The sequence below is a fragment of the Lissotriton helveticus genome, chromosome 10 (assembly GCF_964261635.1).
Source record: "Lissotriton helveticus chromosome 10, aLisHel1.1, whole genome shotgun sequence".
Classification (NCBI taxonomy): domain Eukaryota; kingdom Metazoa; phylum Chordata; class Amphibia; order Caudata; family Salamandridae; genus Lissotriton; species Lissotriton helveticus.
In genome coordinates this window covers 638705533-638719832 of record NC_136071.1, presented here as the reverse complement: position 1 = coordinate 638719832, position 14300 = coordinate 638705533, and the positions used below count along the sequence as shown (strand labels likewise).

General features: G+C 46.2%; 1 protein-coding gene across 1 annotated transcript in view; it reads right to left on the bottom strand.

The window, feature by feature from the left end:
- The window catches only part of ARL6IP1 (ARL6 interacting reticulophagy regulator 1), a 29705-nt gene that overhangs the window by 14565 nt on the left and 840 nt on the right, over positions 1–14300 (bottom strand). Inside the window, exons 2-3 of the mRNA XM_078663173.1 lie at positions 13977–14110; positions 4698–4817 (exon numbers count right to left, since the gene is read on the bottom strand). Coding sequence (XP_078519299.1) covers positions 4698–4817; positions 13977–14110 — 254 coding nt within the window. The remainder of the gene's footprint in view (positions 1–4697; positions 4818–13976; positions 14111–14300) is intronic.

Genomic DNA, 14300 nt, shown 5'->3' with positions numbered 1-14300 from the left:
TTCGGCTCCACCAGCCCCCTGCTCCTCACCTTCATCCTCCTGACCAGAAGGATTGGATGGAATCGGAGAATGGACCTGTTCCTGAGGTTCGGGTGAAACCGGATGCACAGTCTCTTCATGTTCCGACTCCGAAACCTCCACTTTACTCACGAGCTTGATCTGGGACTTCGGTTTTGAGCTAGAGTCCTTCCCAGAGTGATGACGTGACTCATGGGACTTCCTTCTGTGTTTCTTCTTCGAGGACTTCGAAGCGTGAGCTGACGATGACTCCGAGTGTGACCTCGAACGAGACCTCGACCTCGATCGGCGAGATCGAGATTTTGATGACTTCTTAGCTTTTTTGCTTTTGAGTTTCGCCATAAGGAGCTTTGTCTCCCTCTCTCTTAAGGCTTTTGGAGTCATCTTTTTGCAGCAGGAACAGTCCTCGACATCATGGTCGGAGCTCAAACACCATACACAACAGTCGTGGGGGTCGGTGATTGACATGGTCTTGCCACATTCACCGCAGGCTTTAAATCCCGTCTTCTTCGCCGACATCTCGAAGAGAATGAAGAAAGACACAAATACGAAGAAATAGTAACAAAGTTACTGTAAGCTACTACACGATCCCTGAAAACCGTTAGCGTCGACGACGCGGAAAAAAGGGAACTGATGTCATCACGCCGGCGTGGGCCTGTTATAGGCGCCGGTGACGTCAGCGAGGTCGCGTGCGGTGCCGTGCCTCTGTGACGTCCGGATCCACGTCGGCGCGAAGCTACAAAAAGAATTTCCGAATGTTGCTGACGCAAGGGGATATTCACAAGGTGAGGAATCCACATGGCAGATGTATCTATCAGAAGTAATTATATGAAGAGCCAAGTCTTCAGCTTCTTGCGGAACTCAATGCAATTCAAAAATAGCTTTATTTGATTTAAAATGTAAATCATAAAAGCACAGTTAATAACATCTTTTTACAAGCAAACAATCATAGGGGAATAAAGCAATTAAAAAGATGTTTACACCAGTTAAAAATTCGTAAATTTAAAAGCCAGGACTCATGTTTTACATTGGTTTCCATGAGTTAATAACACATTTCAAGAATGTAACAGAAGTAGTGACCAATTCATGATCTAAAAGTTGTATGACCAAAAACTGGACGACATGGTCTCATGCCCAAAGTTTTTAAAATGGTCACAATCCAATCTTTTTTTGGAACAGAATAAAATTGACAAAATTAAAGGATGTGCATAGTGGATTGTGGTGATAAATCACAAGAGCAAACGCCCAGGTTTTTGGACCAGTCATTTATGGCCGGGGCACTTAGAAGTCTATGGAAAGACCCCAGGCGGAAAAAAGTCAGCAACATCCTGTCATAACTCCCAGTTACATACACAAGATAGGGCTGTAGGCCAAAGCAGGTCATTAACAACTGTTTTTATAAGACCGGAGTTTGTCACAATTTCTTGCGCAAGTGTAATTGGCTGTAGATGCATTAAACAGTCAGCTTTCAATGTTCTTCTTGAAATTGAGGTAATACTATCCAGCCTAACAAAATATTCAGGCTGGACAATATCACTCATGAATTTTCTAATATAGTTTAGCCAGGGAATAGAAGATACCCTATGGAGCTTTAAGCAATCATTAATGATGTTCCAATTGAAGCTAGTATGTATTGTCCCCTATATTTTGTGCCATAGCAAAATCGGTTCGATCTTAATCATATCCGAAATGTATGGGATCCCAAGCTCGGAGTAACGAATGATAGTAGCAACGCTTTTGGAGACCTCCAGTAAATATCTTGTAAATGCGTGCTCAGTTAATTGTAGGGACAGAGTATCCGTGTGTCACCAAATGCCTGCTCCGTACATAGTAGTTGTAATACACTTAGCTTTATAGACTTGCATTAGTTCCACCACCGGTCTTCTGCCCAATCTTCTAGCAAAGTTACCCAGAGCACCAGTGGCTTTGGAAAAATACAGTTTCCTGGCTAAAACCGCATGTGACCAAGATCCCGTGATCAAAAAGAATGCCCAAATATGATAGTTTATAAGGGGTGAATCCACCCCCATTCCCACAAGTATGCTCCAAAGTCGATCATGTCTCGCATAATGAAACACGGAGCGATGGTCCATGAATGCCAGAAATAGCCTCCCTTGCTTAGCCTGTGTATATTTACCTAGCAAAGGCTTAAATTTAAGCCCTGTTTGATTGTCCCCAAGCCCTGTCGAAAGCTGTATTGGAGATCAGAGATGGCAACTGTATCTTCCGCCCATGACTGCAATCTATTTAAAATAACACGGCCTGTCACTTAAAGAAAATAGTTCAAAAGGGAGATCAGACGGTAACATGGGGATTGTTACAATCGCCCTTTTTAAATATCGGGACCAAAATCGATTCAGCCCAAGATGGAATGAAGCAACAAGCTGTTAAGACCAGAATTAATAGCAGGCTCCAAAGCAGAAGATTTGATTATGCACGTCAACGGGGACTCCGTACAGGCCTACACAATAAAGCAACACAATACTTTTTATTCACATGCAAGAGTACGATCTGATAGTAAGTGGCCGAAATCTTGAATGTAATCTTACTGATTGGACATGGAAGAACACATACCTCCCTTGTTTCTCCCGAAAGATGCAAGTACCACTGGTGTGTGCAATGTTTTGTATCCGTTAATATGCAGCGAGTTGTCTAACCAAGGTGTCTGGTAAACACAGTATGGGAAGTTCTTCAACCAAATTTTGCCACAAAGGATCTCTGGTTTTAGTTCGCAAACGGGCAACATTACCAAATCTGTTACAGACAGGTGACCTGTTCTTAGCACCTTCTCCCTGAGTTGTGGCCATACCATGGCAAACCATTTTAGTCTGTCTGGGTTAGTATGTCCTGAGTGCTTACAGAAGTCTTAATTAGATCGAATAAACTAGGACCCGTGGGCAAGGTAGCGGACGTATTTATAGGGGTAACAGACGTTCAAGGAAAAACAAACACAGAGACCCACTGTTTGGACACCACGGACATTAGTGGCAATCGGTCAATCTATATCCTCGAGAGTGGGGAAAATGTCAAAACGGTTAAATACTGGAACATTATAGAGATCAGGAGGAAACGCCTGGAAGCCCCTGTTCTGTACTCTCGATTGAATAACGATGTGGTTTGTAAAAATACCCCAGAGGCAGAATGTTGATACCCGTATGCGTTCCATGTAAGTTGCCAGCTCTGGAAAAGATTGAAACATATATGCCCAGATGTCTCTTGCACACATCCCATTCTGCGGCACTTGGCCTTGTGTAACCTCTGGCTGGCTATTTAAAGGAGGTGTGGTGTAAGTTTAGCTGGGGGCTCCTAGTTTCAACCTTCCCTTGTATTGGCATCTCTTCAACGGAATTTATTTCTTTTTCGATGGCCCCCCATCGCCCCAGTCAAATCATTCATTTGTGATTACTGTACACCCCTTGGCGTTTTAGCAATGTTCCCCACTTTTCTCTTACCCATCCCACTCTCTCGCACGTAAGTAACAAAAGAATTAGGATTAATCACGCAGAGAATGATAGGTGAGGGGCGAAAAGTCTTTGATAAAACATAGGCCTGCAATCATAAGCCTGTTGACGTACAAGTTAGAGTTTCAGCAAATAATTCAGTTCAGTTCCACACAGTTTTGGGGCTCAACCTATGTTCGGCCGTACCAGCTAAAGCCTACAACAATTTGACCTAGTTGTGTAAAATCTCGTACGGCCTCCCGTAATTAGTAGATCAATTAGTAATTGGCCACAAGGAAGATAGAGAGACTCATCCCCGGAGAGTTCAGTCTCCCAGTTATGTACTTTTCAGGGGGTGGCCCACACCAGCCTCCTCAGGGCTAAGACAGGCCCGGTCTTCGCCCGGGCACGTCTCGCGCTGCAGGACCTCCACTGTCTAGGCGTCCCACGCCCCTCCTCTGTGCAGGGACCAGGCGAAAAGTGCAGCATGCCGATTGCAGGTCAGGGTCCAGCCCAAAAGTGACGAGTGCTATGCTTGCGGAACTCACTAAGTGAAGAGGAGACTCTGGTGTGTTGAGGGAGGTGGTTCCATGTCTTGAGTGGGATGTAGGAGAATGAGCGACCTCCAGTTTGGCTTTTCCTGATGCAGGCGGGGGTGCGAGCTAGAGTGTAGGTGTTTTTTTTTTTTTTTGCAGAGTTTTATATAGCGCGAACTAGACCCGAACCGAATCAGGTATCAGAGCGCTTTACATATTTTTCCAGTTGCGTTACATTTTTACGTTTTCCAGTTACTTTCATTTTAGGCACGGGGAGATTAAGTGATTTGCCCAGAATCACAGGAGGTTTTGGCGTCATTACCGAGACTCGAACCCAGTTCCTCCAGGTCCGAGGTCGAGTCGAGGTCGTGTTTGGTGGGTTGGTGAAAGTAGGAATTCTGGTCCTGTGTTGTGTAGGGCTTTGTATGTATGCGTGAGATGTTTGAATTGGCTGTGCTTGTGAGTGGGGAGCAAGTGAAGCTTCCGGAGGAGCAGTGTGATGTGGGTGCTGCATAGGAGGTAGAGTACGAGTCTTGCGGCTGCGTTCTGGATGGTCTGCTGCCTAACAAGTATGGACTTGCACATCAGAAATAGAATGGAAGCTAAATGTGACAGAAATACACCCAACATGGAAAAAAGAAACTACATCCAGTTTATATTCACAGTACACCTTACGGCAATTACGTTTTACTTTGATACTCACCACTGATTGGAGCCAAAAATTTTAGGAGCAAGAGTTGGGACAAGGTAATCTGCCAAACACAGCAACATTACAAAAGATGAAACTCCTGACAGAACTGATGGGTCCAAGTAATAAATCATCCTGCAAATGTATAAAATAAAAAGTTATGATTACAGAAATATTTGGTCTGGCAATATCAGAGTGTATACTGTACTACATGTCATGCGACGAGCAACTGGAAAAGTAGAACAAGATTCCAAGGAGCCTAGATATACCCCCTTCTCCCACACATAACCAGGAGCACCAGATAAAGCAGAAGTGACTTCACCTCGCTGCTGGGAAACCCCAAAATGCAATACTTGATGGGGGCCTTGTCGACATTTGGCATACACGATACCATCAGTCTAGGGAGGTCACTTGCTTCTCTGAGCACAAGGCATGGTCGCCGCTGAACTATTGGCTGGCATCCCAGGGTGTGGCGAGCTGGGTGGTAGGTGTCACACTTGCCGAGAACACTATCAGATCACTCCACCTGTCTCCTGAAACTATCACTCCCTGACTCAGCGCGAAGAGCATTTTCCTGGAGATTGCCCCTACATGCGTTATTAGACGAGGCGTTTAAAGAAGAAATTCGAAGTCATATAACAGACTACTTTTCATTAAATACAGGCTCGGTTACCACTGAAGCTTCTTTATGGGAAGTATTCAAAGTGGTCATTCGCGGACAATGCATTGCTAGGCAAGCTGGGGTGCTTAAGGCAATTAGAAACACACTGAGCTCCATTGAGTCCCAAATCAGAGAGCTTGAGACGTGCTTTTACTGACGGATTTCAGCTACATTAGCTCCGTTGAAATCCAAACTCCTAAATTATGAAGACGAGGCGCAGAGGGAGGTGAAGTTTCATGGGAAATAGGCAGAGGCGTGTAGATATGGGGCAGGGGATAGACCAAGGCGAACACGATTTGTCCCCCGAGGTCCTCGGCCTATACTCCTGAACTGGTAAATCGAGATGGCAGTAGTGTGAAAGGTCCAGAAGCTATACTTAATGAGTTTGCCTCATTTTACTCCCACTTATATAGAGCTACACAATCCAAGTGCCCGGAGGGTATGCAAGCCTTTTTAGACTCCCTGTAATTGGTTTGGTTCAATAACAGGCACAGGGAATACATGAACTTACCATTTACGGTGGAGGATGTAGATAACGCGATTAGAAGTCTACCCTTAGACAAGGCCCAGGTTCAGATGGGCTGACGACCGCCTTCTATAAAACATATGTGGAGGAGCTTGCTCCTCAACTTCTGGCAGTATATGCAGAAGCCCATGAATCAGGTATACTGCCTCCCACGATGCGAGAGGCAATTATTATAACTGTTAAAACCTGACTGACTTCGATTCGTATCGCCCAATGTCGCTGAATAATGTAGATGTCAAGATTTTGGCGAAACTGATAGCCAATAGGTTACAACCTATGTTACCCATTATAGCACTTCTAGACCAGTCGCGATTCATACCGGGTAGATCTACTTCCCTTAACCTAGAACCATCTTTTCAGTCTTGCATTACTTACACCCAGAAGTGCAGGCTGCGGCAGCATTTCTGGACGCAACAAAAGCCTTTGATTCGCTTGAATGGCCTTATCTCTTCCGGATATTACAGCAGATGGAATTTAGCCCTCTTTTCCTCAAATGGATCAAGCTATAATACACTGGGCCAACTGCTAGGATACGTGCTAATGGTCTACTATCTGACCCTTTCCCGATAACATGGGGTACGCGGCAGGGGTGCCCAAGTCTCCCCTGCTGTTCGCTGTTGCGATGGAACCACTAGCTGCACACATCAGACAGCACCACGCGGCAAGGGGGATAGGTTTTAGCTCTAGCAGGGCTCGACAAATCCGCTCGCATTTGCGAGGTAAATTTTATGAGGTCGAGCTATTTTTAGGTCCTACTCGCCCTTTCTGGCGAGTAGGAAAACATACTAACTTTTGTCCTCTGTCTTTGAAAACGGAGCAAATATGACAAGATAACAAGATGTAAAGACCTTTTTATTGCTCACAAAGCAAATGAGCAATAAAGATGCCTTTAAATCTTCTCGTGTCACATTTCCTCAGCTTTCAGAGACGGAGGTCAAGTAGGTTACCGTTAGGTCGAGGAGATTTTTCAAGGTACTAGACCTGCAGGACTAGTACCATTTTTCAGATTTTTTCGAGCCCTGTCTAGGAGCCTTCTGATAGCGCTCTATGCAGATGTCACGTTGCATATCCTAAACCCTGCGCAGAACTTGGACGTTATTCTGAGGGAATTCATTAGGTTCGGTGGACTGGATGGAATTTCTATCAATTGGGCTAAGTCGGTGATGTTTCCCTTAACAGACAATACCAGGGCTGTGACCTCGGAGTTACCACTGAAGTGGGAGGCTGAGAAAGTAAAATATTTGGGGAATTGGATTAGCCAGGACCTACAGGTGTGGAATCCGATTTATGGTAGAGCCATAACTTGGCTGGAAGAAAAAGGTGGCTCTATGGGCCAAGCTTCCTTTATCATTGGCTGGGAAGATCGCACTGGCAAAAATGGTTGTCCTACCTAAATTTTTATATCTTTTTGTTAACCTACCAATTATATTCACCCAACCTTTTTTTCCAGAACATTACGCTCATTCATGATCTCTTTGGTATGGGTGGGCGGACAGGCTCGAGTATCTTGGGAGCTGTTGTCCCTTCCATTAATACAAGAAGGCCTGGGTGCCCCAGACATGAAACTATATGCGATTTGCGCACAAACTCAATTTCTGCACTATTGGGTTTATCAGACGCCATTCCAACCACACGTAGCTGTGGAGAGGGATGCGGTGGCACCGGTTCCACTTCAAGTAGCATTGTACCAAGCATATCACCGCCACAGAGACGGTATTGACACTCCCGAAACCCTTAGATGGGCCTGGGGTGGGCTACGGAGGCGCGCTGGAGCCCAGATATTATATTACACAATTCCTTTAGCACAAAATCTAATGTTGCCCAATGTCAAAGACGAGATCAGCAACACAATTGGGCAAAAAATGCAGCTACACACTTTTGCGGATCTTTATCCAGGGGACACTTTCAGAGATCCCCGATAGCAGAAGAGGGTGCAATTTGGGGAATTATTTCTTTACCACAAGTTATTTTATTTTTATTTATTTTGAAAGTTTTATATAGCGCGAACAAGATCTTTGCAGATATCAGAGCGCTTTACAAGGGCATGGGGGTAAAAAATACAAAGTAATGAAGCGTATATACAGAGTAATATATGAGGTAGTTAGGTACAAGGTGCTAGTTACATAGGTGGGATAAAGGACATGAGGTAGGTAACAGGTGAGGTAGTGTCGGTACACAGTGTATAGGCAGACAATTGCGTCAATAGTATAAAGTGCAATAATAAGGAGCATATACCTGCTTAAACGTGTTTAGAATATTTAGAGTTTAAAGGAGGGTACAGTTGAGGTAGGTGTGAGCAGGGTGTATAGTCCCACAGGTGCGAGAGTAGTAAGGAACGTTGAGATGGAGAGGGTAAAGTGTGCAAAGTCAACCAGGTGCGTCAATAATATAACAATATAACAATATACATAATCAACCAGGTGCATCAAACATTATAACAAAATACAAAGAGTGAACGTATACAGTTAAGTAATTCGAAAACACGGGTGGCACAGTAGACCAGGGTCGGGAAGGACTTGCAAGGCAGATTCATGAGTGATACGGAGCAATAGATCATGTGTATTTTGCCATGAGGATCGCTTTAACTTCCCTCTTAAAGATTGTTTCGGAGGAGATGAGCCTTGTTTCCGGAGGGAGTGAGTTCCAGATCCTGGGTGCCATTCCTGAAAAGGAGCGTTTATAAGTTTTTTCCTTCCGAAATCTTCGAGGTTTCAGCAAAAGATTGTTTGTGCCTCTAGTAGTTCGGGAGCCACCCGAAATTGTCAGCTTTTGAGTGAGATAGGCGGGTGAATTCCGGTGCACAGCCTTGTGTGTCCTGCAAGCGATTTTCAGTTGTATTCTGGCTTCAAAAGGTAGCCATTTCAGTGATTTAAAGTCCGGGGAGATGTGCGAGTGTTTTTTTGAGCCAGTGACGAGTCTCGCTGCGGCGTTAAGGGATGCTCTTAGGGGTGCCGTTGTAGTTAGGGGGAGCCCACAGAGGGCGGTGCTACCGTAATCTATGTGCGGGATGACTATAGATTGTACTGCAGTTTGGAAGTCTTTGGCAGGAAGGAAGGGTTTGAGTTTCCTCAGGGTATTGATTTGAAAGTTCGCTCCTTTGGTTGCCTTGCTGATGTGCTGCTGCATGTTGAGATTGGTGTCCAGTGTTATGCCTAAAGATTTTGCGGAGTCAACTACGATGGGCTGTACATTTAGAGCCGTTAAATGCTTAAGCCATGTTTGAGCCGTGGATATTTTAGCGGGAGGTGAGATCAGGAGGAACTCGGTCTTCAGAGCATTGAGTTTGAGGTGATTCTCAGAAAGCCAGGATTGGGTGTTTCTGATTGTGGTGTTCAGAAGCATGATGTCCTTGGGAGATTGTATTTTGAGATAAAGTTGGGTGTCGTCGGCATACATGTGAAAGTGCACATTAGATGCCTGTAGCAACGTAGTGAGAGGTTCCATAACTAGGTTGAACAGTGTTGGGGAGAGGGAGGATCCTTGGGGGACGCCTAGCGATACAGGTACCGAAGAGGACAGCAGGTTGTTGCTTTTGAATCTTTGTGTCCGGTTGTGTAGGAATGAGGTGAACCACTTTAGAACAGTCCCAGATATGCCCATTCTTGTGTTTAACAGTTCGAGTAAGTTCTCATGTTTAACTGTATCGAATGCTGCGGAGAGATCCAGAAGGATGAGGAGGCAGGTGTCGTTTTGGTCTAGGATTTGGAGGGCATCGTCCACTATGTGAGTCATGGCAGTTTCGGTGCTGTGCCCAGCTCGGAAGCCTGACTGATGAGCGTTTAGGAGATCAAACTTATCTATGTGTTTAGTCAGTTGTTGTTGTACGCATTTTTCCAGCAGTTTAGCGAGAGTGGGAATGTTTGTAATAGGGCGGTAATTGTTTAGATCAGTGGGGTCTGCTGTTGGTTTTTTCAGTAGCGGAGTGACTTGCCCTACTTTGAGGGCGTTGGGGATGGATCCTTGTTGAAGAGAGCTATTGATAATCTTTGACCAGAGTGGGAGAAGCCAAGGAGAAAAGTCCTTTACAGCGTTAGCAGGAAGGGGGTCGGAGAGGTGATTGGAAGGTTTCAAGGTGTTGAGCAGTCTGCCAATTTCTTCTTCGGAGTAGGTGTCAAAGGCTGACCAAGTAGCATTGTTCTTTGGTTGAGGACTGCTGTGTGTCGGGGGTTGGAGTACAGGATAGCGTCATTGAGGAGATCACTTCTTATTCTCTCAGTTTTTTGGATAAAGAAGGCAGAGAAGTCTTCGCAGGAAGGAGTATCGCCCATAGGGCTGGGTGTCTGGGGTTGCTCTTTGGATTGTGTTCTGACTAACTCAAACAGTTTTTTGGACGGTTTTTAGCTTGGGCGAGTTGGAGGCTGAAGAAGTTTCTTTTTGAGCGCTTTATTTTCCTGAAGTAGGCGTTTCTCTGTATCTTTAGACTTTTTAGGTGCACTGCAGAAGGGGCTGATCTCCAGGTGCGCTCTGCCATTCGCATGGCTCGTCTATCCTCATTGAGGCTACCGTCATACCATGGGTTGGAAGTCTTCTTGGACGAGACTCTTTTCAGTTGCATGGGCGCCGCCTAATTGATTATTGTGGACATAGTATTGAGATAGTAGTCAGTCAGAAGTTGAACGTCTGATACGCCGGGAGGGGGAAGTAGGCGATTGCAGCTGTTAGGCGGTAGGGAGTTTGGATTGAGTTTCTTCAAGTCTCTTTTCCACACTTTGTGCTTAGGGGGTTGAACTGAGTTAAGTCTGATTTTTTCCTTGATGAGGAAGGAGACAATGTAGTGATCTGACCAATCACAAGGTTTGATTGATTCCAGTTGAATAGCGCCCTCTTTGGAGATGATAAGGTCAAGGGTTGAACCTCTCTTATGGGTCGGGTTATTGCATATTTGGTTGAGATCAAGTGCGTTGAGAAAGCTTTTGAGGCTGTTTACCACTGCGTCACTGCTGTCATTCCAGTGGAGATTGTAGTCGCCAAGGAAAATTTGGGTGTGCTGCCGTCCTGAGTTGGCTGATATTGTATCCATGAGTTGTTGGACGAAGGAGAGATTGTCCCCAGGTGGGTGGTATATAATGTGGAGTGAACATACCGGTTTGCTTTCGCTGATGATATCGAGGCAAAGGTATTCACAGGAAGTAAGAGAGGGGACGGCCACTTTGGAGACTGAGAGGTTGCTTCTGTAGATGCAGGCAATTCCACCGCCTGTCTTTATGGCCCTGTCAAGTCTAATGATACAGTAGTTGGGCGGGACTAGGATATCCAGTATAGGTGTGGAGGAATCAGACAGCCACGTTTCAGTCAGAATGGCTAGGTCCAGTTCCCGGGACGTGATGAGGTCGGCGACCTCCGTGGAATGTCTTTGGGCCGATCTGCAGTTGAGAAGTATGCATTTAAGGCTAGGGGTGCATAGGGTGGAGGACGATTCCGTAATGAGGGGTACATTAGTGAGGTTGTTGGGGACAGCGCCTCTGTTATCCTTTTGTTGCCTAAGGGGGTTGGATATAATCGTTGGGATGGACATGTTGGTAGCTAGTGGCTTTTGGGGAGCCGGGTCGTAAGAGTGGAGAAGGGTGTGTACGTCATGGTCAGAGATCGGGTTGGAGGTGCGTCTGGGGCGATTGGTGGTATTGCAAGAGGGGGTAGAAGTCCAATGTGGGGGGAGATGTGTGTTAAGGCGAGTAGGGGGAGAGGAGGAAGTGTTGTTAGGAGGAGAAGGGGGAGTACTGCGCTTGGTAGTGACGAGATTGCAATTGTTACGGCGATTGTTGGTATTGCGAGGGGGGATAGAGGTCCGGTGTGTGGAGTGTTGTGTGGTAGGGCGGGTAGGAGGTGAGGGGGAAGTGGTGGTGTTAGGTGTGGTAGGGGTGTTGATGTGGGGGTGTCTGGGGTGTGTGAAGAGCAACTCTTTAATGGAGTGTACTTCTTCTTTCAATTGGAGGAGGGTAGACATAATAGTGTCCAAGGTGATGATGGGTGCGTTGACCGGGGGCAGTCCGGGTGGAGAGTCGGGACTGATGAGGGTGCTGGGGGCGTTAGCGCGAGGGTAGGTGTTGGGAAGCGCATCCGTGCTAGTGGGGGAGCGGAAAAAGGGGGTGATGTGAAGGCTGGCTGTTGTGGGGGAGGATGTGGGGTATTGAGGAGTGAGCGAGGGGGGTGGGAGGTTGATGGAGGGGTGCAGGCTAGGTGTGGTGGGAGTGCTAAGTGTGGGGGGGGGGGGCAGAAGTCGGAGAGAGAGTCATATTGTGTGTGGTGCCATTGGGGGAGATGGGGTGCTCCGAGAAAAAATGTGCGGGGGAAGGTATGGGAGTGCACAGTGTGGAGGGGGAGACAAGAGGAAGAGCGGAGGTACGAAGGTTAGTAGGAAAGCTGGGAGAGCGAGTGGTGTGTGTAGGGACTAGGTCTATGTCTGTGAATGAGGGGAGGGGTAGCTGCGAGGGGCAGGTGATTGACTGTGGAGCAGGGTGTGAAGGTGAGGTGTGTGTCTTCTTGCTGCTGAACTGTGTTGGGGAAGTTAAGGGTGGGGGCTGTGACGTTAGGGGAGGTGGGACAGGGGGTGATCTGCGTGTAAGTCCGAGTGTTGGAAAGGTGCTCTTTGAGAGAGGGGAACATGTTATGGATTGCTTGCCGCACATTGCAGATTTCCCAGCCCCAACACTTACATCAGCCCTGGAAAACCTACTCCACTCACCATCACCACGTAAACTTATAACCAGGGTCTACACACACATGCAAACCGCAGCTCCTGTGAGGACACCTATTGCGTTGTTGAGATGGAATGCGGAGCTCCCACACACACACTGACCGACGAACAATGGGCATACTGCTGCAATCAGTTAAATGAGCTATCCCCAAACTATAGGCTAGGGTTGATTCATTTCAAATTTCTCCATATACATTACAGAACGCCTATGAGCTTACAACGTGTGGAATTACGGGATGATGACTGCTGTTGGAGGAGTGGGCTGGCCCCGTCTCCTTTCTACATATGGCATGGGAATATTCTGTACTCACTGAATACTGGTTATCAGATCTTTGGGGCTATACATCAGATCCTGGGTGTTTCCCTGTCACCATCCCTACTGCTGGGGCTGCTGACTTATGTTAAGGAGACACATATCAAAACGTAAATTACATTCCACACTGCTATTCGCCAAACGTCAAATTAAAGTTCACTCGGGGAGGAAGAGGAAACCTACAATCATGGATTGGATCAAAGAGGTTACATATAGTCACACAGCTGGCCAGGTTCTGGGAACTGATGCCACCCACCTCGAGACCCCGGGACATATGGGAACCATTTATCACATCGGCTCTGGAGAAGACTAGGATGTGACTGCTGGACTAAACGTTGTCTACACTGAAAAGGTATAACTAATATGATATGAATGCGGATATGCGGCTGAAACGGGTATTACGGGGCTAGGATAGAACTTGGAAGTAGTATTGGAGATATTTTTGCCTCTAAATGTTTATTGCTTGACGATTCTTGATTCTGGTGATATCAATTCACACTGTTATAGTGGACACATGATGTCTTCGGATTACTGCAAGTACTCTGATCAGCTGAATATCTTGCATACGTACACCGTATCAGAATGTGTATGGTTTTATTCTGAAATACCAATAAATAATTAAAAAATTAAAAAAAAGTTCTAGGCCTCTGCACTAATCACCTAGCTTCTTTCACAGTGCAGTGCCATCACTGGCACAAAGTGAGCAACGCCTGCACAACTTCAATTTCTAGCGTGGACAGGTGTGTGTGTGTTGCCTCCCTACCCGGGCAATCCTATTCCTTGTGTGTACAACTGGTGTACTGACTAGGGGGGGGGGGCACCGGCACACGTTTTTTGAGACCTGCGCTTATTTTTCCTCACCAGATATTCTCCATGAGCGACGTGGGGGAAAAACGCAGTGAAAAGACTAAGGAGGTGAAAATAGGGCAAACCGTCACAGATGGAGGATGAGGGGGTAGCAGTGTCTGGTAGTGGATAGAGACTGAAATGAGTTCAGATTTGCATTGATCTAAACAATTATTTCAATGGTGAGTCCCAATCCTCTAGGTGCAACAGTGAAACACAGAGGGCATGCAAATGTTAAACAATCCCACACTTACAAGAAAATTGAAGAAAGGACGCCAATCAGAGCAGCTGGAAACCAAGGTTTTTCCCATCGAAGCACTCTATCGGAAACCAGGATCACTTCTCCCCATGCTTGAAGTTGCTCCTCGAGGCTGGCTGTTTCTGCGGCCTCAATAACAAGAAAAAGAACGTTATTTTTGTAAATAAACTGCATTTGTAACACGTTGCCAGGACTTCAACCCCGCTTCTATTTTTGAGCAGTTTTAAATAACGCGAAAGTAGGTGGAGTGCTATACATGAGCACCAACTACATTACACAAGGACATATTCATTTTTGTTAGGCACTGGGAGATCAAGTG